The sequence below is a fragment of the Nannobrachium achirus genome (genome assembly GCF_963921795.1).
Source record: "Nannobrachium achirus genome assembly, chromosome: 23".
NCBI classification, from domain to species: domain Eukaryota; kingdom Metazoa; phylum Chordata; class Actinopteri; order Myctophiformes; family Myctophidae; genus Nannobrachium; species Nannobrachium achirus.
The window spans coordinates 38,092,696-38,118,445 of record NC_137830.1 but is presented as its reverse complement, the minus strand read 5'-3'; the positions used below and the strand labels follow the sequence as shown (position 1 = coordinate 38,118,445).

At 43.0% G+C, this 25,750-nt stretch overlaps 1 protein-coding gene across 2 annotated transcripts in view; it reads left to right on the top strand.

The window, feature by feature from the left end:
* Nucleotides 1-537: 537 nt before the first annotated feature.
* gas2l3 (growth arrest-specific 2 like 3) overlaps nucleotides 538-25,750 on the top strand; it is a 30,712-nt gene continuing 5,499 nt past the window's right edge. Inside the window, exons 1-7 of one of the 2 annotated variants that reach the window (XM_080754704.1) lie at nucleotides 538-671; nucleotides 13,112-13,167; nucleotides 19,173-19,359; nucleotides 21,751-21,869; nucleotides 22,076-22,217; nucleotides 23,694-23,757; nucleotides 24,007-24,148. In XM_080754704.1, the coding sequence (XP_080610830.1) occupies nucleotides 13,144-13,167; nucleotides 19,173-19,359; nucleotides 21,751-21,869; nucleotides 22,076-22,217; nucleotides 23,694-23,757; nucleotides 24,007-24,148 (678 nt within the window). In that variant the 5' untranslated portion in view covers nucleotides 538-671; nucleotides 13,112-13,143. Of the gene's footprint in view, nucleotides 672-11,511; nucleotides 11,579-13,111; nucleotides 13,168-19,172; nucleotides 19,360-21,750; nucleotides 21,870-22,075; nucleotides 22,218-23,693; nucleotides 23,758-24,006; nucleotides 24,149-25,750 lie in introns of those variants that run through there. The other variant, XM_080754705.1, reaches the window with a different exon arrangement.

Here is a 25,750-nt window from a genome sequence, read left to right as displayed (position 1 = left end):
ACATTTGAAAACTTAATTGTGAGTTGGGACATGGGACATTCTGCACGATGAGTAGCCTACTTTTACTTTTGGCACTTTTAAGTAGCCTACATTTTGATGCCAATACTTTTGTACTTTTACTCAAGCACATTTTGAATTCCGGACTTCTACTTGTAAGTAACAGATATTTCTACATTGCAGTATTGATATATTTTTGCTGTAAAACAATGTGGGTACTTTTTCCCCCACCACTGCTAGACTAGTAGATGAGCGTGCATCAAACAGGTGTAGTGGCCAGTAAGAGGACACCACTCAGGTACTATGGCTACCAGTATCCTCCTCTCTTTGTATCCGCCCACCTGCTGTTCCCACGGGACAGCAGTTGTGTCACGCCCCCGTGCGTGGTGCTGTTCCATTGAGAATTGCAGGCGACGCGCAGCCCGCGCGCCGTGGTTGGCTGTTTCGAACAGCGCAACCCACACCAAAAAAATCCACAACACGATGATCGCATTCCACATTATTGGACCATTGGCTGCGAGCCTGCGGCTGGGGACACACTACTCACACATAGCAAGAACTAGCAACGACGTCTGGAAAGACTGAGTAATGTTTGACAGCCAACGGAAAGGAGTCCGCAGAAAGAATAGCCCACCACAGTCTTTCAAAACAGTAATCAGAACATCTCAATGGTGGTGAGTTTAAAATCTTTTCCTCCAAACTTTTGCGTTACAGGAAAAAGTTAGAGTGACTGAGACTGAGTGTAATTCCGTAACCGATCAAGAATGAAGCCTCGTGTGGCAGTACGGACGGTAACATCGCGTAGCCTATACATTGATAAAGTCTTATAATAACTTTGGTTGTAGTTGAATTTACTTGTTGTGTGTTAACATAAGAGGTGCACTCAACTCATATCGTCGGTTTGAAATGTGATGCAGAAAAACAAAGTAGTTGCACTGCACATACACACACAGTAGGCTTGCGTGGCGTGGCTTTTGGCTGGCTGCCATAGCAAACTGTGTTTGAACTGGTTAGCTTGAACGGATTGAGAATTGAGATAAAGATTGGATGGATGGGAGTGATTTTATTGCAATGCATTGACTGTCCAAAATATGCATTTTATTCATGGATGGTTAATTTATTTTGATCAGTCAGTAGTCCTCTTTCTCAACCTTTTTTTTATTTCAAAGAGGACCCCCAGTTTGGTGTGCCTTATTATTAGGCCACGACCCCCATTTGATGACTTTTAATCTATGGAGTCTGGATCCCAATCTACACTGTAAAATAATAAGTGTTAATTCAATCAGCAAAAGAGGACAACATGTGCCACAGAGACACACAAATCATTTAGCCTGGGGGAACGCCTGGAACCCCCTCAAGGACCCTGTGGGGGTGCCAGGACCCCAGGTTGAGAACCAATGCTCTATACATCTCTGTAGGGCTGTGCTGTCAAATGTCTTATGTATGTTTGAGCCTTACATAACACATTAGGCCTAATCATAATTGACAGATAGCCTATAGGTCTATGTTTGTGTAATAGGCCTACATGTGTTTGTTTGTTTGTTTGACAGGTAGGTAGGACAGTGTGGCATCAACAGGCTCACATACACATAGCAGTCATAGCTGGACAAATCCATACTATTGAACGACTGCTGCAGTACAACATTCAATTGCAGGTTTTATGTCGATTAAGCTCCATCTGTCAATAGAATGCACTATATGACAATGGAGAATGAGTGGGGGAAAATGTATTCCCTTTTGAATGCAACATCCCTCTTTTCCTGCTGCTGAAGAAAGCTGGCTGGAGTCTTAAACAGGTGCTTCCTGCAGAGTGGGCAACAACAAGAGAAAGACCATTAAGCCAATTCTGGACACTTCAAAACACTTGTGAAAGATTCATGGCTGGGGATATATTTGCATTGCTTCTCTTCAGATAAACAGAAACAAGTTTGAGTTTGCTATTGGCAGAAGATGATGTCTCATTGTTTGATTGTTGTGACCATGATTATTTGGTTCATTTGATTGGATCATGTCAACATTATTTAAAGGACAACTTTGTTTTTCAAATGTTATTTACTTCTTTCTGTCGTTTTAGTGATTTTAATGATTTTGATTTGCATGCAATAGTGCCTAAATATGTATTTTAGACACCATAAGCCCATTCCCAAGATGCACCGCAATGTTTATGGGCAGATGTGACTTATGGGGGCTGGTGTAAGAAATTGCCGGCTTATTGTGTCTAAAAAGACATTTAGCCACTTGTACGCATGCCCCCACCCACCGAAATCAAAATACTAAAATCGCTAAAACAATAGAAAGCAGCAAATGAAAACATTTTGACACTCATCTTTTCTTTTCATCATTTAATTGCAATCTAAAATATGAACCCTTGATGTAAAAAAAACAAAACAAAGTTGTCCTTTAAGCACCAGCAAGCACCATTGAGCTGTGCAGGTGTTGGTGCAGGAGATATTGAAACCATAACATAAAAATAGCACAGTGACATAACGTGTTTGTTCTTTATTACAATGTGCAATAGGATACATATCCAAATTGTTCCTTAAGGTAAGGGTAGTGGCAGAGTTGACCTGTTTTCTGAAGACCTTGGGACACTCTTTCAGTGAGCTTGTGTCGACAGTTAAGTGGAACTCCACTGGTACTAGTCTAGATGCTCCAGTGATATGGGCATTGGCAGAACACAACACAAATTTACAGAGACACAGGCACACCCTGTGGCTCATAATTGTCATTATGTCGGAACAAATTTCAGTCTAGTGTCTAGCTAGCCCAGTCGGTTATCAATGGAAACACTCCAGTATTTAAAAAAAAGTAGTCTGTGAGTGACCAGTAGTGAAGTATTATTATACTTGAACATATAAGTCATTATAAATGGCTTTAAAAGGTGTTATGATTGCATTATGAGTACTTCTGTTAAGTGTATAAGACTGTAATTATACAGTGTTATAAGCTGATAATGATTTTATATAAGCAATAGTAGTTGTTATAACTATAATTGTACAATGTTATGAGTAGATTATAATGCATTATACGTATGTTTATAAAGCATTATAGATAAGTGGTGCCATCACTTAACCAGATCATTGACAAAATGACAATTGATTCATTCAAAGCCGTCATTATCAGCCTTTGAATGGTGGCCAACGACGGAATGAACATACGCATGCAGTCCAGTCCTCTATCTTCATAATCACCATCTGTGTGATCTTTGGCTCCCAGCTCTGCATTTTGGGTGCTGCCAAAGTCCCAGAAGGAATCTCTGGCAGAGGAACCCCACATGACGCCCCTGTCGAGATACAGGCCTGTGCTTATTGGGTCAAAGCCCCACATGGGCCCATATGGACTGTGATACTGCATGTGGATACAATAGAAAATCATAATGAAATCTTGGGATTACCCCTCATTTATTTGGGGTAGGCTACAGCTTACAGAAAGGGACCAAGTGGGAGGGGAGATGAGGGATAAGCAGGAGGACAGAAGGGATTTAGGCCTATGCCTTCGATTGGAGAGAGCACTGGCCCTGTTTACAGCCCGTAGTGTAAATGGAAAGACAATGTGGTCATTGTACTGTATTATTTCTCTGACGTGATTTGGCTGAATTACAAGTTTGAGTTTACTTGTTACTTGGGTGTTCTAGTGGCTCAGGAGGTAGACCGAAGGTCCCCGGTTCCACAGCTCCTTTTGTCTTTTGTGTTGAAGTGTCTCCTAATGAGCAGGTTGGTGCCTTTACCGTGGTGTGTCACACGCTTTTTGTGGCCCGCTTAGTGGTCCATAGATGTCGTCCGATATTACATTTAACATATTCTTTAATTAATTAATACAATTACAGACATCTAATTCAACTGTCTGTGCACATGCATTTAATTTTCTATACAGGCATGTTTATGGTTTACCTTATTAATTTTCATTTTTAGCAATCTTACTGACTATTTAACCACATGAACCCTATCCTAAAAGCAATTCACCAACATAGGCAGAAACTCACAACAACGCATTGCAATGCGACACATTGTGAGCTTGTTGATAGCTATTTTGGGAAAAGAGATTTGGTATAGACACGGAAAAGGAGGGTACAAGTAAAGTTGTCTCCCACTTTGACGTTGTGAATAACTGTCTAGTGTCTACCTCTTGACAGCAGTGAGGCTGCATGGAACACCTGCAGCAGGGAATAAGCTACTCGTTATCCATTAAAGACCTCCTGTCTTCTCTCTCAGTCTCTTAGTGAGGCTGATTAAGGTGAAAGGTCCTAGCCTTCGTGTCTGTCCCCACATTATTATCAGGCTTAACATACAAACCAGGTTATGTGGCTAAACCTGTTGACCCCTCTTACCTCTACCTTGACCTGACCTTTCAGGAGAGGATGGCCTAAGTGACCTTCTGTAAAGGCTTATTTTGAAGATGAGACATGTTTGTTTACATGGCAACATGTTTGTTTTTCTTCAATTCAAAATAGATAGAATTAAAGGATAAAACTTGGATAAAACTTGCTAGTTTACCTAATTGAATTCTTATTTTGAAGCCACCCAAAACGGTTCGCAGAACAACTTAGCTTGGATTTGGTAGAAATTAGCAGCTGCACCCTGCACAAACCACATTGAAATGTGATAGATACAATTACAACATGGTATCTGTCTTGGACATCTAGTGTCATAGCCACAGGCTATACGTGACTGTGAATGAAGCATGCTTCCTCAATTGAAGATTCAGATGTAAAATCACATGAGTACAGCCAGGCTCTACCAGCTCAGTGTCTGCTGGGTCTCTGGGTCATATCAAAGACCTCCCTGCTTGACACTCATAATCAAGGGACGCATTGGGGGTAAGTCCCTGCAACATACTAGCGTCATATCCAGGTGATGCACTTGTACATCAACTGCCTCACGCTACAGAAACAGGCGATATGGGCCACATGGCTCGACAGGAACCGTTGGTTCCCATGGCTACTTAGTACTTACTAGTGAAGCAACACTTTACAGAAACATTTTTGCCTCTTTTGAAAAAGAACAGTCCTTACATATTGTAATGCCAATGCCATCCAAGCTATTTTAAATTTTAAACCGTTAGCCTGGGAAACTTTGCTGTGACTTCCTGAGGGGGTGATGTCGTTGCCATCGGCTGGTGTGTGTGATCATCAGAAACGACGTTCCACTGAAGAGTGGGAATCTTGCCAAGCCTTCTGGCAGCTTTAAACGACAGCCATACCTCTGTTCTGGAGATAAGACGCTACTTTATTTACCCACCCAACTGAATTATTTCAAAAAACATCCCAACATTATTTGAACGTTTGACGTGCACTATATTTACAGTATGCCGCTGAACTAGTGCATTCTGGTCGACTTCCCTGTTGCCTATATTGGCATGACTTATTTGTTTAGACGTGTTGGTGCCTTTTGAGGTGCTAGTCAACTGACTCATCAAGGACATAATACTACAAACTCTGTTTGTAAATATTATGTAGCAGATTTGTGCCTATGAGTATTTTCCACGATGACTGGTGGAGATGACAGTGAAAGTGCTCCTGTCAGCCTGAGGCTGAGCCCTCATGCATGCCATGTGGTTTTCAACTGACCCAGTGTGATTACAACAGAAGTTGCCCTTTGAACACAGGTCTGGAGTCAGTGTTGCAGCTATTTGGGTTTGGGAAAGGGGGTGGTGAAGCTGATCCTTAGTCAGCAGCACTCAAGGGTTTCTGAACCGCGGAGTTGGCCTAGTGCCGTGTAGTAGGCTGTGTGGATTAGTATAACAAATCAAAATGGGATTGGCAGGTGGCTCACACACCCATCAAGCCTTTAAGTCCCTCGACTCTACTAGCACCATCTCACCTCCACGGCACGACGACTCACAAAGGGTTTTGAAGACAGACGTCAAGAGATGGAATATGTTGGGTTTAACCACTTAAACCACTTAAAGCCTATATACCCGGGTATTGACTGAGTTTCCCAAGGGATCTCTACTAGGTCCCTTTTGGCCCTTTTCCCTCTACATCAAATAAGCTATTTTTGGACATTCCCAGAAAAGAGACATTAGAGTGGGTAACTTGCTTCAAAGGATCATATTTTACCCAGACCTAAACCCTTAAATAAGTTCACTTCAGAAGCCGATCTGTTGACGGATATTCTTTTCATTATTCTTTTAGTCAATACATTTCCTCTCAACGCGACACGGTCTGGCCAATCTCTAATGAAAGGGAGAGGCCAGGCACCAAATGAAACGTTCCACTGATGGGGTAATTAAAGTCCAGACACAAAAGGGCTCAGCAGGAGCAGTTTAATGGAGGAGGAGTTGGTATTCTCAAGGGGGAAGCTGCCTTGAGCGGAACCTTTGCGGACTAGAAGCTATAGCGGTAGTGCCAACTATTCCCCAGGAGTCAGGACCCACTGTTCTGGCCTACAGCCATATTACACAGGAATACTAGACACGCACACACGTACACACAGGTTCAATATTACATTGGCATTTGCATTTCCTTTTTTACCACCCTTTTTTTTCTTTTTGAAGAAAGTCACCTAGGTATAATGTCATATTGCAGAAACTAAGACCTCTTCTCTTGACTTTTGATATTCAAGTCTCTAACGCATTATGTAACGGCTCTGTTTTTATTTATTTATTTTGGTCGTCATTATGCACGGGTGCACACACAGATGTACCCCTAATGTGCCCGCAGGGACCCCCGCACATGTGCCACGTGTCCTGTGTTGTGATGACGGGCGGCGTGTGGAGTAGTAGTAGGGCACGTTCTGTCTCTGGAATAGCTCTGATCCTCTTAAATGATTAGCGGCTGGGACCAGAGAGAGATGACCTGCATGGAGCACACGTGGGCAGACGCTCCCTCCCCTCACACCATACCCTCTACTCCACCGGTTCACAAACAGTGGGCCGGGACCCAATGGGTGGTCGCGGACCGATTTGTTTTTGTGGGTCGCAAGTAAAAATCTTTTGTTTGTTTCCTGCACTTGGAAAAATCTTATTTTCAAAAGATTACAAAAAAATTAAACAAAATAATCACAACTTTCTATCAATTAAAAACAATTAAACCCTTTTTCAGAAAGTATTTCATAAATAAAATCAGAAAATCTAATAATTTTCATGAATGATAAAAACATTTTGAAGCAGTGAAAATGGCCATTCTACAAGCTCACAATGCAGCGCAAAGTGGCGCATTGTGAACTTGTAGATCTGATATTTTCACGAGTTTGGGTCACGGGTAAATGTCTAATTTCTCTTTTGGGTGTCGAGCATTAAAGTTTGGGAACCTTACCTACTAGGTACAAATGGCTCCTCAGACATTATAGCAGCACATTAAACAATATAATTATTAGAAGAAAAAAAAAGCATTACTCTCTGTGTGTGTGTGTGTGTGTGTGTGTGTGTGTGTGTGTGTGTGTGTGTGTGTGTGTGTGTGTGTGTGTGTGTGTGTGTGTGTGTGTGTGTGTGTGTGTGTGTGTGTGTGTGTGTGTGTGTGTGTGTGTGTGTGTGTGTGTGTGTGTGTGTGTGTGTGTGTGTGATTATGACACCCTTTAAATGTACGATTTAATTTTAATGCAGCTTAATTCAGACAGTGTTTAGAAGCAGCAATGAAAATGACTGTCATCACTCTGTGAGTTTCCTTGAATTGCCTAACGCACCATGATTGCCTTGCAGGCTATATATTTAACACCCCTGCTAGCCAGATAATTGAAGCCTTTAGATTGAATGAAAAATATGTCTGTTTTTAAAGGTGTTCACACGTATTGCCGTGCTAGAAAGACAGGTTAGTCAGTCCAATTCTAAGCAGATCAGGTTCTTTAAAAAAAATAAAAATAGAGGATTTTCTTTTGTTCTTTTGTTTTCCGGGGTTTAGTTTCGTCTCGGCGTACATCCACCGCTGTGTCAACTTAGGAATATAGGAATCTGCTCTTGACCACACCCAAGTCTTTGTGAGCAGTTTAGGTCAGCAGATGAGTGCAAACCTCAGATAGATACTGTAGATAGATAGATACCTTTATTGATCCCCTGGGGGAAATTCAGGCGTCAGAGCCAACCCAGCAGTTCAAGTTACAGAAGAGGAGATAAGGAGTACAACATCACTATAAATACACCGCCAACAAATATAAAGTATACAGATGCATGTACCCTGACCCGTCACCCTATCTTCAACAGGGGGTCAGAGTTACTACAGGGGGGCCGCCAAATCTTTGTGTGATAGGATAATTCTTTTAAAATTAACAACATCCCAATTCTGAGGAGAACTTTAGCCGAAAATAGCAGATCAAGCTCTAAGATCAAGCTCTGTTGAGAGCTTGTAGATCGGCTATTTTTGGCAAATGGGTTTGGTGTAGAGGTAAAAGAGAGCAGACGAAGTACAGAGGTCAAGTTTAGTAAGTAACGACGATTTAAGTGGTTAAATGTCTGAAAGAAAAACACATCAACACGAATCTAACATACTGATGACAGTGCTGTCCAACAAGTTTACGAATCTATCTATGAAATTGATGAAAATCTGTTTCACACATTTATACAATATGTAGAGGGGGTCTTCATGGGTCTCTCAGCTAAGGGGTCCTTGGCCTGAAAACGTTCAAGACCCCTGCCCTATACAATCATCTTGCCTGGTGCAGAGCAAGAGAGACTGTCAATAAAGGGAGAGTGTTGCAAGAATTAGGCGATGCCTGGAAAGTAACAACACTCATACTACCCTGGGTTTCTTGGGCAAGCCAGAAATATATACATATCTATAATGTCCCTCTTGAGTTGTAATAACTTAATTATAAGAAGAAAAACTGCACAGGTTTATCCACAAAGAGGCTCAACTGCATGTTTGACCCAAATGAAGACTAAGAGCATAATGTTAAGACTTGGCCCCACACTACTGGGCTGTTGTCCTTGACCGCAGAATGACCGTGTTGCAAGATGGTAGGAACTTATTAGGGGCTCTGGAAAGGACTGCAGAATAGAAGGCCATACAGCAAAGAGAGTGGGCATTGTCCAAGTGTTTTCCAGTGACCGCCAGAGAATGTGCGTGGTAGTTCCCATGTCACTGTGTCAATCATTGGCCTTTGCTAAGGGCTGCACATTTCCATCAATCTATGGTACTGTATAAAACATTTACTGTCTTTGAACCCCCTACACACACACACACACACACACACACACACACACACACACACACAGACCATTTGCTTCTCCTCCTCCATGGTTGACATTTATTTGCATGTGTGAGCGCCTTTGGTAGCGGCAGGGAGTCAAGCTCTTGGCCTGTGCTGCTAGGCCCCCAGATGTGAGAAACTGGATTGTAAAGCCAAACGTCTACCCTTTTGTTATTTGCTGCTGAATTCAACCCACCCCAAACGCCTCTCCATGCTGAAATGTTGTTTAATCCATTCAGTATCATAATTGGTTTCTGAAATCCTAAATGTAATTTGATTTGACCAGATGTGGATCGGGGGTGCCATCGAAGAGGCAAGCTGACCTTTTGGGGAAATTCTTTCAAGCTTGCCCTGGATGCAAACAGACTCATCTTTCAGATTTGAATCTCATTTGAAACCGCCTCTGATTGTGGCTCAAGTCGGATTTGTTAAAAATCGGATTAATTTTTTTAATTTTCATAAAATAAATCTGATTACAATCTGGATTTGGAAAAAAAATATTTGGGCTGGATTTGGCTGCCAGTCTAAACGGGGCCTTTTACATCTTGATTATGATGTGACTGTGCCAGCCTAATCTTCCTGCGTCCCACCCCAAACCTTCCTGAGTACTGTCATCACTGTGGAAGAACATCAGTGTGGGGGTCTGGGTCAACCCTCTAGCCCAGTGGTTCCCAAACCTTTTAGCTCGAGACCCAAAATAGAAATTAGATGTTTTCCCAAGGCCCAAACTAGTAAAAATTGCAGATCTTCAAGACTTCAAGCCAAAACGCATAGCTTCTCGCCACGCTGTAGGCTTGTTGATCGGCTTGGAGTTCGGCTATTCTCACTACTTCCTAATTTGATTTAAAAACAATGCATGTAATTCCTTGGATTTTATGAATTTATGAATTTCTTTAAAAAAATGTCAGATCTTCTTCCTGAAAAGTTGCATTTTCTTTTTCTTTTAAAAAAATCCGAAAATTGAAGGTAATTAAAAACTTAAAAAGCATATTTACTGGCGACCCATACAAATGTGTCCACGACCCACAGATGGGTCTCAACCCAGTGTTTGGGAAACAGTGCTCTAGGGATGGGACGATATGAAATGTCATATCACGATTTTATTGTGACAAAAGACTGTATCAAGTACGTATATTATAAGTACCTTTTACCAATTATGGAGGGTTTAAATGGTACCGGATATGCAACTCTGCAAATAAAGGGTGAATTGGTCCCAGTCGATGATGGAGGACGATATCACGATAAATTAAATCTCACGATTATCGTGAGTGTTTTTTATCACGATAAACGATAATATCGCGTATCGTCCCATCCCTACAGTGCTCTAACCCAGGGGTTCCCAAACTTTTTTGTCTCAGGGCACCCCATAGCATATCGTCATTGTCAGGTGGAAACCTTGTATGTCCAAAACCGTTCGTTGTGTATTTATCATCTATCAAATGTACTGAACTAGTGAAAACAGCAGGTCTACAAGCACACAACGCGAGGCGGTGTGTGCTTGTAGATCGGCTGTTTTCACTAGTTTTGTATGATGAAGCAGGGCTTTGCTTTACTAAAAGACGTACACATTTAAAACTTGGAGATACGAGGTTTATGCCAGACAGTGACGATATTTTAGTGATTATGTTGCGAGGAAAACGTAATAGCCACTTTGGTTAGAACTGACTGAAAATAACTTTGTACTTCAATTTTAAAATGATACTAAATATTTTTTCAAGTGTCCAAATAAATTCCAAATAGGCTATCATCAAATTATCTCGCGGCACCCCTGGACTGCCGTCGCGGCACCCCAGGGTGCCCCGTCACCCACTTTGAAAACCCCTGCTCTAACCCTTGCAGTGGATGAAGTTTGGGAAAGGAAGTCCCTTTGACCCCACATCGCCCCCTCATCCCATCCCTTCAGAGGCCGTTAATGCTGCTCTTCTCAGGGAATTCCCTGCGCCGGTTGGGCTTTTGCTTGGGTGACACAGGAGGAGTGGAGGGGGGGTTGATGCGGAGCCATGGCATGGTTAACAAAACAATGGAAGCTTTGTGAGTGGGTACCGCCGTGAGAGGATTGTTTGGGGAGGGGGCAGCGCTAAGCCAAGCGTAGCCACTTCATTAGTCAAGGCTCTCTCCTCTTGCCCACCCCCCACCTCCCTCCCTTCCATCCATTCTCTCCCCTCCCCTCTCTCTCTCTCTCGTCAATTCTCTCACTGCTGGCCCTCCCTCTCTTCCTCTCCTCACCCTGGAGACTCGCGCACACACACACGCTCCAGTCAGACACAGCTGCCGAGTCAGGGCTGTGCGTGGGCTGTCTCTCGCTCTCTCTCTCTCTCTCTCTCTCTGCGCGCTAGTGGCTGTGTGCTGTGTAGCGGGATGGGGATGTGCTTGTGTCACTGACGGCCAGGAGAGGAGTTCTACGCAGTGTCCTTGCTCGGTTGAGACCTGACCCGTTTTCGCTGGGCTCGTGTCCTGAGGTAAGTCTGCTCTCTCAGACTGCTGTCATCGTCAGCTGTCCTGTCCTTGGCTGATGTCAAAGGATTGCTCCACTGTCTCCTCTTGAAGCTGCCTTTTATTTTTGCGGGGGGCTCACTGGCTGCAGGATTTCTGTCGCCCTCAGATGGTGCGTTTTGTCGAGCAGCTGTGCATGCTACTTGCGACCCTGGCAGGATACCTGCATTGGGACGCTCAACATTCTTCTCTGTTTGCCTGCTCGGTGCATTATGACAGTTGCGTTACATTGCCGCAGAAGTTTCCTAGTCCAGATTTTTGTCATAATATATGGAAGAGGCATTTGGGGGGGTTTCATATTTTGTGTGTTACGTTTGGGGGGAGGCTGGTGGATTCGTTGGGGGGGGGGGGGGGGGGGGGGGATGTTGCCTCAGCTGTTTTGGCCAAATGATCAGTCAGTAGGGATGTATGTGCTTGTGATTGCATCCCCCCCCCCCCTCCATCTCCTCTGCCTTTCACCCTCACACCTCCTTGGGGACAGTCCAGCATTGGGGTAATCCTCCACATCCTGTATTGGGACGGGAATACGGAGCTCTCAGAGGTCAGCCCGATCACTTCCCCGTGAGAAAGTCTCATCCAATAACACTGTACAAGCCAGTGAAAACAATGTGTTCATTACCTCTCATACCCAGTGGGTATTAGCAGGATTCTGATTGTCTATGTATGCTGCTGCTTATCGTAGTCTTAATCCCTGTTAATGTTGTAGTTTATAACAAGCCTCCTTTCAGAATTTAAATCCACGTCCCCTAATTTGATTACGTATCGGACTAGCAGAAGAGGAAGAGGAGAAGATCTTTGTTTTTCTGTCTGGCCTAATGTTTATCACGGCGAGGTATAAAGTTGAGGCTTCTATTCCGAAAAATATCAGCAATGGCATTAATAGGAGAGCAATGGAAGGTGTCTGTCCTGGCAGTTGTTTGTTAAGAATTGCGGCGAAGACGAAGACCCTGGCAATCTGTCTAGACTTTGAAAGTCCTCGGTATGCAACTTATCTTGAAAGTATTTGTAAATGAAATGTGCTTTTGGTATTTGCAAGGCTGACTTTGATGGAAGCTGAAAATGCTGGAAAGACCAAAACGTGGCCATTTCAATATTGATTGTCTTTGTCCTTGCCACAAATAAACATTTCCTGACTGAAGTTCAAACTATTCTATCGACTTGCAGGTCAGCACAGTGTTTTTGCCCAGGGGTTTTCCTTCTTGGTGTCTGTATCTACTGTGTCTACTGGTTGGGTTTGGACTGGAACATACCTTGGTTTTGCACCTCAAAATATCTCAAGCAGCCACTTCCCACAAAACCTGTGCAAGTAATATCTTGCAGAAATACCATACACGACGGGCAATTTTGTTGTCATAAGAGTCTGCATTTTTTCCCAGCTTGCTGGAAATTGCCACAATCCTCTGGAATGCCTTTTGTAATGCTCTCTCTGATTGATACACTGTGTATTATAACCCCAATGAACTGATGGCATGCCTGCTCTCATCTTCTCTGGTTTCTAGAATGAAGAAGTGAATCATCAGTGATTGCAGTCATGGCCGTGCAGACAGGCATTCAGGTAGGAGAATGACCATCCCCTAAAGCAGTGGTTCTCAACCTGTGGGTCGGGACCTCTAGGTGGGTCCCCACATGATTTTGGAGGGGTCCCCAGATGATGGTGACGTGTCAATCTAAGGATTTTAAAGACCTTTTTTGATAGCTAAAAAAGACAAACAAACAACAAACTACACAATTAAAACTGGTCAAATATTGGCCAAATTGTCATACAAAATGAGGCAAATCCTTTGAAAATAGCTGATCTAAAACCTCACAACGCCTTGCAACACGAGGCGTTGTGAGCTTGTAGATCGGCTAATTCCACAGACAGTATGTATCTGTAGAACCAAGTCATGTATAATGCCTTAACTCCTAAATTCCAAGTGCATATCAGGGCGGCCTGAAAACATTGAGAACCATTTCCCTAAAGTATAACTGAACTATCCAATATCTCACTCTGCATCTGCTACTAGCACATCTGTTCTGGAGAAAGCACCATCTTGGTGTTTTTGTTCTGTTACTAGGGAGCAAACATCACTGTAAGGAGCGTTTCTCTATTCTCTCTTGGGGAGGAGAGGTGGCCGTGGAGGGGATGCATAACACTTTCCCTTCCACACCCAGCAAAGTGATTTCAGCTGTCCATATTCCGGGGGAAACACAACAAACGTATCGCATTACATTGTAGTCACGTGGCAACGTCTTGTGTAAAAGTGATCTCGCTGTCATCTGGCTTGCAAAATCCTGGCGGTCTCCAACCATCTAGGAACGTTGGATATTCCAAACGGAACGTATCAGGCATTTGTCCACAGAAATGTTTGTCCTCTCGGACAAACTGCTTAGCATTGGAGAGGCCACAATAGTGCTACTCAAGTGATATCCATATGAATTCCACAATCCAGCTGGTTCATGTGTTTCACCAAGTGATATCCATATGAATTCCACAATCCAGCTGGTTCATGTGTTTCACCGGAGTGGTGAAGGGCGATGTGCCATTACAGCCAGCAGTCATAAAGCTCAATTCATTATTTCCATGTAGATACTTTGAATGCGACATTGCAGCCTAACCACTGGTAAACAGCTGTGGGTGTTTTTTTTGTTTTGTTTTTTTCCTAGTCGACTCTAGTGCCATTGTTAATGTCAAAATATTTGTACAGTGCAACCAATAGCAACAACAACATATGTTTCTAGTACTATTATTGCTCATCTGGGATTCATGTGTGCTTTTTTCCCTTCTAAGCTATATGCAAGAGCTGTACATGCTTTTATGATACAGTATCATTTTGGAAGTGGAATACCTGCATTTTCCTTTAAGAATATTGGTATTCGTTTCTTTTTTTCTTTTTTTATTTATTTTTTCTTCATTATGGAACATTTTTAACACCGGTCCTTCCATATTCTTCAAATGGCTTGTGGGAACTGTTGCCATGTCTTGTTATTAAAACCAAGGAGCATGGCCACAATACCAGAAAGTGTATGTGACAAGGCTCTTGTGAATGGAAAATAATCAATGCAAATTAAAAAGGGAAAGCGAGAGAAGAGAAGAAGCTAAGTGGTGCACTGTGGCCCCTCACAAACTACCTTAGGGATCTCACTGACCCTTTCTCTTTGTTCCCAAGGGGTCAAAGGTTCAAAAACCAGGGAGAGGGGCAGGCTGAAGTTTGTTTAAATGCAAACATTTCTTCACTTATTTCTACAGATTATGTTGGGTTTAGGCAGTTATTTTTTCTCCAGGGATTTGGAAATATTTGGGCATTTTATGCTTTATTAACCCATTTAAAACCGGTAAAGTATCAAACTGTTAGGAATTGAAAAAATGTTTTAGAATCGGCATCAGGTTTTTTTCAGATAGATTGGTACAGTGAAGAGAGACGGGGAACACAGGCAGAGCACAGTGGAAAGACACACGGCAAACTGACCGGTAATCAAACTGCGGGACACACTGATGACGAGGGCATTCTGCACCCATGTGGTATGCGTCCTAACCATTCGGCTATCCGGTCACCCCTACCGTCTTACCATTTTAATCTCATCATTCAGTAGCATTCATGTAATATGAACATACCGGTAGCTGGTGAAACGCACTAATTACTTTGAAATGTCACTTTAAACAGCAGTGCAATGCACAATTTGTGCTTTAATTTCACAGTCATCTGGTCAGGTGCTCTCGTGTGTTTGTAATGCAAGGTTGGATAATACCCTCTGGTATGGCAATCTATTCTAATCAGTGCAATGTATTTTTACGTAACTTCCAAACAATGTGCTGTGCTACCTTATTTTCTAATTAGCTGGATGTTAGGACGGATAGACATATGTTGATGTTATGGAGCTGCATAGACTGCCGTGGGCAATCCTGTCCTTTAGAAGTCTGTTATGTAATGTTTGTGTGTGTGTGTGTGTGTGGTGGGGGGTGATGGGAACATCGGGAATCGACATCACATGCTGGTTGGGTTGTTGGGTCAATCTCTCTTTGAAGTACTCCAAATGTAATCTTTAGTCTATCTACTCTGGGGGTCGCCTCTGAAAGTTATTCTTACGTCATCGGGCCATGTAGTCTGTAGGGATGGGACGATATGAAAATGTCATATCACGGTTATTGTGACAAAAGAAATCGCGATTTACGATATTATCACGATAATCAAAATCCATTTAATCATTATCCTGAGGCGGAACATTTGCCAAAAAATAGCAGATCTGCTTGTAGATCAGCTATTTTTGAGCGAAGACATTTGATAGAGAGTGAAACAAAAAGGGACATGCAGCTCTGCAAATAAAAGGTGGATTGATCCCAGTGCATGACGGAGGACGATGTCACAATAAATTAAATCTCCACAATACGATTATCGTGAGTGTTTTTTATCACGATAAACGATAATATTGCTTATCGTCCCATCCCTAGTAGTCTGTAGTCCCTACATGTTTCTCTGTTTCTGTTCTATCTCCACACACAGTGTTTATTTAAATTCTGGATTTGCCTAGGATGTGTAATTGGACATCTGATATTGATGACAATGTCTGTCCTTTGTTCCCTGTCCACACTATCTGTTTTAAGACCTCCCTGACCCTGACTGACATGTTGGGGGAGTTTGAGAGGGGGGATCGAGCATGGCAATAAAATCTGCACTCCCTATCTCACACACACACGCACACAAATGAAGGTAGCCTAATCTGTCTGCCATGCTACTCCTAAGCATGAGCGGAAGAATGTTATAACGGCTTCTCTGTTCAACCGGTGGACCCCATAGAATGTGTCCTCTTTGTGCAGAGAATGAAAGCGTCTAAATCAAGACCAACAGAAACACTTGGCCTTGTTTGCAGCGTTAATGTCTCCCTTCAGAGAGTGACACCATGTGCTCTTGTGATTCTTTATCATCACAGTGCAACAGCATCCGGTTGGGCGCGGGGATTAAAAGATCTCGCTCGACACCAACTCGGAAACAGATGTCAACAATCTGATTCTCATCAAGAACTGATTTTATGTAATGTCTGGGAAAAAAGCCCCTTGCCGCCAATCTGCTGCAGTTTAGTGAATGCAGTTTATTGGCAAGCGTTGTCTTTTATTATGTGTAAACTTTGGAGTAGGCATGCCATAATCACAGAATAAAGATTCATCTAACATATGTATAGCACTACCCATAGCTGAGTCGTTAGTGGCCATAGCTGAGTGGTTAGTGAGCCCACCTGGGGAACCAGAGCCCCTGGTTGTCCCAGGTACGATTCCAGGCCAGCAAAGTGTCCTTGAGCAAGACACCTAAACCCTAATTACTCCCAACTCAGTGCTTCTCTGTGGGCAACACTCAGCTGGGTGAAGCTGAAAACTGAAGTTCCCCCTTGGGATAAGCTAGGTGTGTAATAAAAATAAATGAGAAGCTTAAAGTTACACATGGAAATGGCACATTTGCATTTGTCAACAACACATTCAGTAGGTCTATTGCAGTGGTTCTCAACCTGTAGTTCGCGACCCCCAGGCGGGTCCCCAAATTATTTTGCGGGGTCCCCAGATGATTAACTTAACACTTTCCAAGCCCCGCCAGAAACCCCTGAACAGAGGTACTGCCGTGGAATCTGCTATTTATTTATAAACATAATCTAAAAAAGCAAAGCACGAAATCATAACAACACGCTCAGATCACTCCGCGCAAGCCAGCAAACCATGCATGAAATAGTTTTTTTGGTTGGCCAACCTTTTTTCATTGCGCTGTAGGCAGTTCTTCTCCGGTCATTAACATGGAGCGATACGGGGCAAACAGCGATAATAAACAGCACCCGAAAATACAATCCATCTTCTGTGCACGCACATCGATCTAATCCAATGCAATCCACTCATTCCGAAGCCTTGATTTCGTCTGTCGTCTGATCGAAAATGATGAGGAGACGTGCTGGCCAACTGGCAGCATACACAATACAAGGGCACGTAATGGAGGTCCGTGGACACCAGTTGCTCCCTAGCAGATGACGTCATCACTCTCCGACGCGATCCCGTCGCAGGAGCTCTCTTAAAGAGACAGAGCACGACCGGCGACTGTATTTTAAAAAAAATTATAATTAATTTCATAAATTACGGGAAAGTACGGGAAAGTTCGAGCGGCGCGCTGGGTGGTCCGGACAAGTACGGGCAAGTACGGCCCGGCTTTGAAAGGGGAATGTGAAACATTGTTTCGTCACTCAACAGTAAACAAACCAACATGAAGTTTAAGTGGATATAGGGTATCTGCACATTTCTAAAGTGACAATTTAATGACTTTTTAGTACCTCTAAAATTACAAATTAAACATTGGCCAAATTGTCAAATATTAGAGGCAGAAATTGTGAAAATAGCCGATCGTTGTGAGCATGTAGATCTGCTATTTTCACAATAGAACCGTGTTATACAAAATGTAATGCCTCAACTCTTAGTGCTCGTCAGGGTGGGGCATCCCCAGTTAAAATATGATTATTTTGGGGGTCACAGCCTGAAAAGGTTGAGAACCACCGGTCTATTGAATGGGCAAATATAGCTTTGATTTAGCTTTTCTTACTACTTTGTGGGGTTACACCATTGGAGATAGGAAAGGGTGTGTGAGCTGAACGTCCTGGGCTAGTCCTGGCAGCTGAGATGGATGTGATAGGACATCAGTGAGTACAGAATGAGAGGCTGGCTCCAGGCACTCTGTCCAGCCTCAGCACAGCCCTGTGAACCAGTGCCAGACAGACAACCATCCAAGAAGGCATGTACGACAACGTGCAATCGTCCCTGACACGCACGGTTCTCAAAAACATTGTCTTGCTGGAGAGTTTGAGCGGATCGTGTCTCTTCTCTCTCTACGCTCGTCCTAAAACCCGCTATAAAACAGGAAATTGACAATGAACACTGACAGTCAATGCAGAAACGAAGGGAATGTTCAGTTGCATGATGGGTAGTCTAGGATAGGGTAAGCTTGTTCTCATGGGTAGTTGGCCTGGTTGTGGGTCAGTGCTGTTGCAGCGTGTCGGTGTCTGTGTGCTGTGCGCGTTTCGAGCTCCAGTGGCCCATGGAAGTGAAAGCTGTATGCATGCAGACTTCTGTGGGTCGAGTGCTCTGCCCGGATGGCTTCATCAGAATTCCTCTGGTCTTATGACAACGCAAGACTGGTATGTTAGCAGCGATGGTAAACAGCGGAACCCACATAAGTGATGCGAGGGTGAAGTTAAGACTTGTTTAATGTGTTTAGTTGGGAAATGTTCGCCTATGTTCGGGTTTCAGAACAATAACTACGTTATGTTCCCAAAAGGTATTGCATGCATGTTATTCTGCTCTGGTTGCGTGATTTGATGGTTTCGGTGCATTGTTGACAGACACACGATGACAAACCATTCTGTTCTAGCAACAAAATGTGTATTTATTTACTCGAAGCAGATGTTTTTTTCCCCTCCCCCATTAAACCACTTGAAGGAACTGTAAGTCAGATTATTTGCCAATACTTGCCTTGCCCGACCGCATACTCATCTGTCCTCCCTCTCCCTTCCCTTTTGATGTCCCCCTGTCCCTACACGACCTCTTGCGTTTTAAAGGTGTGCTTTGCGGAGAAGTTCGACGCGCCGGCGTTCAGCCTCAAAAGCCCCCGCAGCCCGTTGGTACAGCGGCACGGCCCGGGCCTGGCGGATGTCTTCCAGTACGACCAGTGGCTTGCCGTACGCCATGAGGCCACCCTGGTGCCCATGCAGGAGGACCTGGCCATCTGGCTCACCGGCATGCTGGGTAAGACCGCTAAGCGCCACCGGAGACCAGTCCAGTGGTGTAAAGAAAACGACTCAAATGTTTTATTTAAGTAAAAGTGTCAATACTGCGATTACAAGTAAAAGTCCGGAATTCAAAATGTACTTGAGTAGAAGTACAAAAGTAGTGGCATCAGAATGTACTTAAAGTACCAAAAGTAGGATGTAATCATTATGCAGAATGTCCCATTTCAAGTTTTCAGATGTATGGAAATCCTTTGAAAATGGCAGATCTACAAGCTCACAATGTGTTGCGATGCATTGTGAGCTTATAGATCGGCTATCTTCAAATGGCCCAAATGTATATAGGGCTGAAGTGGTTAATGTATGTTTTGTAATAATATTAAAAATCTACAAAATAACAAGTAACTAATTTTTTCAAATAAATGTAGCGGACTAAAAGTACAATATTTGGATCCGAGATGTAGTGGAGTAGATGTAAATGTACAGTATTGGAAATTGGAAATACTCAAGGATACGAGAGTAGTTGAGTAGAAGTAAATGTATTGGAAATACTCAAGTAATGTACAAATACCAAAAATTATACTTAAGTACAGCACTTAAGTAAATACAGCACTTAAGTAAATGTACTAGTTATTTTCCACCACTGCCGGAAACCTCCGCTTACAGTTGATTCTTAAGCCTCTGTCAGAGTCCAGGGTGAAGAGCTATTCACTTCACCGCGTTGTAGTTTCCTAGCTATCACCTAGGCTTTGTTATGTATTTTTAGGTGGTAGCTAGAAAACTACACCGCGGTGAAGTGAATGGCTCTTCACCCTGGACTCTGACAGAGGCTTTATTTGTCGTCGACGTCTTCCTCTGCATTGCTTTGCTCTTTCTTCCTCCTGTCAATTTCTTCTCCCATTTTTCTTCTGTCCTCCATTTCTCCTCCCTCCTTCACTAGTTTCTTAAACCTGTGCTTCCTCCTCCATTTCATATTCCTCTTAATACTACGTCAACATTTCAAATGGAATAGTTTGCCTTTGCTCGCTGAAAGAATGAGCTGTTGCTGAAGGCGAGGAAGGAAACTGGTCAGTGGAGCAGAAAAGGAAGAGCATCAACAAGACAATGAAATTAGGGCACCAACAGTCAGCAGTTGTAGTTGTTTTCGCGCTGCATGTATTTGTCTCTCTTTGCAAGGTGCACGAGGACTGGGGCAGGCCAGGGAGTTGAGGACAGAATATTCATTCAACCTTTATTTAAATTCTCTGAGAGATCATTGAGGGAGACCCTCATTTACAATGATGCAGAGATTAAACACATTAACACACAATAAATAACATAACTTTTAATAATAATAATGTTGACGACAATCAGCTAAAACGGTTACATACAGGTTATTAAGCAAACTCCTAAAATGGCCAATAGAGGCTAGGGTTTTCAGCTTAAAATCTTGTTGCAAGAAAATCAGGTGCATTAATGCTGAAGGCAGCCTTTCCCAGTTCAGATTTAACAAAGAATAGAACTCTGTGCAACTGTATCATACATGTACGTGCAGTTCCATGGTTGGCAAAGCAAATGGCATATACACATTTGCATTATCAGATGAAATTGGATTTGAATACCGCTACTTCCACCAGGCCTCGACAGACCACAGAGGGGGAAGAAAATCTCCCATTATATACCTCTCCCCTATTATACTAAAGGGCATTGTGCCTCTTAATACAATGGTGCAGTGACAGGAGCAAGGAAATCGAACCTGACTGGAAACTGTCTCTTTTGTTAGACATGAAACTATTTTAGAAACAAGTCCTCGGGAATGTAGATTGTTTTTGTCAGCTCTACTAGGCCTGGTACGGTGACTCTGTTTGACCTGAAGCCCACATCCCAGACCTTAAACTTCTTTGGCTGAAAAGAACTTGAATAGGGGAGGTGTCGGGTGGTGTAGGAGGGTAGTTTCCTGTGGATAATGTTCTGGCCTTGGGTGTTTGCTGTTGTCTGACTCAGAATACTCTCTTTGTGGAACATTATTGTCAGTTATTGTTATGGCTATTTTGGTCCCTTTTGTTGAAACAAACTTGAGTTCTATTGAGTTCCCCACAGTTTGTATACAAATATAGAAGATTGATTGCATACGTTTAGTATATATCCGATTTATGTATCGTCGTTGTCGGGTGGAAAACTTGTACGTCCAAAACCTTTTTTTTAATTATTTTATTAGTTTAAAATAGTGAAAATAGCCGATCTACAAGCACACAACGCTTCGCACCATGAGGCGTTGTGTGCTTGTAGATCTACTATTTTCACTACTTTTGTGCAACACTCTTGTATGACGAAGTAGGGCTTTAAATTACGAAAGAACATACTACTTTGAAACTTGGAGATATGAGGTTTCTGCCCGACGGTGACGATATGTTTTTCTTTTTGTTCTCAGGAGAGGAGGTGAGAGTGGAGTTCTTCATGGAGGAGTTGAACAACGGTGTGAAGCTCTGTCAGCTCATTGGAGTCCTGCAGAGCAAGGTTGCAGAGAGCTGTCCCACGCAGCAGAGCAAGGTGAGCCCGGAACGGGAACACGGAGTGTCACGGATGGAAATAGCACCGACATTCATCAGACCTAGTGTTCACACACCCCGGGACGACAAAAACTCTGTCCTTATTGTCATAGAACAGCTAGATTCTAATTTGAGATCATCCACAGTTGATTGGCAGAATAACATTTGCACACCCTTGTTTCAACTTTTTTTTTCTCCTTCTGACAGCTGTTCCCAATGAAGAAGGTGGCGTGCAAGAGACAGGCCTCACCAGGCTCATTCTTCGCCCGTGACAACACGGCCAACTTCCTGGGTTGGTGTCGACAAATAGGCGTGCCGGAGACTTATCTGTTTGAGTCCGAAGGCCTTGGTAAGAGATTTTGTTACGCTTCCAACAAAGTCCATACAAAACAATATCGTCACTGTCTGGCTAAAACCTCCGAACTCCATTTTTGAGGTTTTAGATTTCTTTTGCATAAATCCGGGCTATTGAACACCCTTTACGTCTGTGTGTTGGTTCAAATAATATTGAACCAATGGAAAGTAGTAAAAAGTGTAGGACTCCACTTGAGCTCATTTTCCCCGAATTTTGGAGGTTTCTCGGTTTCGGCCCGACAGCAGAGATGTATGACCATGGACACAATCCACCCAGGAAGCTGTGTGAAAGCAATCTCCCAATAAACTTGACTGTTGCGTTATTGATTTTGTTTTGACTTGTGTAACCTGAATCTTTTCTAGCTGTGAGTGGCAATATCAGTTCATGGTCTGGCTTGTTTAGTTGTTACTGGACTGCTACACTGTAAAATTGTGTCAATTCAACTCTGATCTAATCTGATTTGATTAGATTTGTACACTCTCAGTGACAAATGGGTAACGAGGATTTAACTGTGTACAGTAAGTTGCACTTCATTAGCACTCCATTCTCCATCCTATTGCTCCTGCTAATTGCAAAGAAGTAAAGTAAATCTTCAGAAACCTTTAATCTGCTTACACAAGATCTTATAAAGTTCCCCTCTTAATGAATTACATGCTCAAATTACAGTATGAAGTCCAACTCCCAGTTACCTAAGCAAACATAATACAATGAAACCTTTAAACAGTGGTGTAAACTAAGTAACAAAGTACATTTACTCAAGTACTGTATAATTTTGAGATGAGCAAAACGGTGCGGTATGCCTGCTGCATAATGGCTGAAAGTCATTGAAGACTTGGTAACTTGGGTGTCATCTTTGAATGCTACCGGTCTCTGTTGTAGAATATTAATGCAATTCCAAAGTCAATGTAGATTGACTCCCTGAGGGAGACCAGATCAATAAAGGCTGAAACTCAAGGATTTTTTTAAATCACTGCTGTTGCCTACATCAGTGTTTCTCAACCTTTTTTCTGCATGGGCACACTTTTCATGTCCCAAGAATCCATGGGCACACCAACATAATATACGGGGGTGTAAATATCGTCACTGTCGGGAAGAAACCTCGTATTTCCAAGTTTCAAATGTGTACGTTTCTTCGCAAAGGTTTCTCATACAAGGCTGCCGCACAACAGTAGTGAAAACAGCAGATCTACAAGCACACAACGCCTCGCACCGCGAGGCGTTGTGTGCTTGTAGATCGGCTGTTTTCACTAGTTTAAATCATTTTTAAAATGATAAATACAATACTGGCTTTCAAGCAGTTTCAAGAGGCACACTTGACCCTTCTCAGGGGCACACCAAAGGTCCCCAGGCACAGTGGTTGAGAAACACTGGCCTACATTACTTGACAGCCCTATAATTTGGCCATTTGTGCACTTATTGACAAATGTGCATCTGTTGCAGCACTTATTGACAAATGTGCATCTGTTGCAGTGCTGCACAAGGATCCTCGTCAGGTGTGTCTCTGCCTGTTGGAGATCGGCCGAATCGTTTCCAAGTAAGTTGCTTCTTGTGAGGCTTGAGTTCAAACTTTTCTCGGGACTGCAAATAATGATTATTTCCATACGGATTAATTTTAGTTTATTCTTACTTTGTGGTTTTGCAAGAGGCTAGCCCACTGTTAGTGGGTGTGTGAGAGTGTACTGTGTGTCCTGAGCTAATCGCAAACCGCTGGATTGATCAATTGCCAAACTTTTGTTTTTGTTGATTGAATAATTGATTACTTGATTGTTTTCCCCTTCCTTAGGTATGGAGTAGAGCCGCCTGTGTTGGTAAAGCTGGAGAAGGAGATCGAACTGGAGGAGACCTTGCTGATGAGTGAGGAGCCTCCTCCTGCCGTCAAGACCTTCAGCGTCTGCTGCCAGCACGGTGGCCTCTATCGACCTGGGGTGTGTGTTAAAAACTATTTTTGTGATCCAAATATCTTCCGTTGTGATCCTGAAGGCTTTCCTCCATTAAAGGTGGTGACGGGGCATTCAGTTGCATTACCCATCTGCAAGCAAGGACGTGCTCGAAGAACACTTGTGACGCCAAGGCAGCGTCACTGTGAAGCGGTATCTCTAAAGTCTATTGAACACATTCTTGGTGCTGGGCTGGTTTTGGTGCCGGTTCACAGTTGGTCCAATTTGCAGACCTTCTAAGGACGCGTTTGGTTTTCCACAGGCTAGAGAGCTACGTCATTCATGTTCCCTTAGAGACGAGACATCGTTGCAATGTAGAGTTGATAATCTGTAAAAAGGCTTTAAAAAAAAGAAGGAAAACAAATTCATTAGTATTTAAAGATATCCATTTCCACTTGCCTGTGAGGTAAGGTAATGCAAGGCAGTGGCCATTTTACATTTGGCATGTCTACATCAACATAGTGATCTTTATAATCTTGACCAGTATGAACAAAACGCAACAATGTTGGTGTAACTAAGAGATGTGATGAAAAATGTTAATTGTACATTTCATAGATTGTCAACTACAATGCAAGTTTCACGGGTTGGGCATTTTCTGTTTATCCATCCTTCTCAAAGAGACAAAAATGACCAAAGACAGATTGTTTAGGAAAACGCGTTTTACTACGTTCGTGTGTCTCAGGTGCTCATCCGATGAGGACTAAAGGTACCAAAATGAATTGAATCATTTATGGAACAGTGGAGTGATCTTGTCTATCCGGGCTTTAAATAGCTACTCTTATCTAATAGCAATCCGTCAACCAGAGAGCTGAAATGTGCAATTGTTCCAGCAGTCCTCATTATAATGTTCATCACACAGGAAGAACATGTGTGACCCAGTTGAGTTGGAGGCAAGATGGCGTCAGGCAGCGGCTGTGACGGCCTCTTTGCTTTTCCCCCAACGGCTATATGACACACCAAGAGTGTCCACGTGATGCTCCGCTAGAGTCCTGTGACTTTTCTGTTGCACATGCATGCAACCCACAGGCTACATAAACCAGATGTCATCAGCCATAAGGGCACTTAAAAATGGATCAAAAGCCCCGACCTCAAGTGACTTTTAGAGAGCAAAGAGGCTGAGCCACTGGTTGGTGTTTTTCTTTTCCTGTGCCTGTAAAGACCAGGAATTGCCATTGTTCTGTGCCTATAGTCTGTACAGACCTGGAATACCGTATTCTCATTGCCTTGATGTCGATTATTCTTTTTCAAGATTTGTTTTTGGGCTTTTATGCCTTTATTGATAGGACAGTAGACTGACAGGAAATGGGTGGAGAGATGGGGAGTGACACACGGCAAAGGTCGTCCGGATCGGAAATCGAACCGGCAACGCCGCCAGGCATCTATGCCTACAGTATGTGGCAATGCCTAAGTGGTATGCGCCTGGACCAGTAGGCCAACGGGCGCCCCTTCTTTTTACCATTTAATGGAAAATGTCAAATATACTGCGCAAAGAAATGTAGGGATCTCTTAATTTCTTTTGGGCAGTTTTCATGAGCAGTGTAGATGCTGTACTGCTAACAAAAACTGTGCAAAATAATTAATCGATCAAAG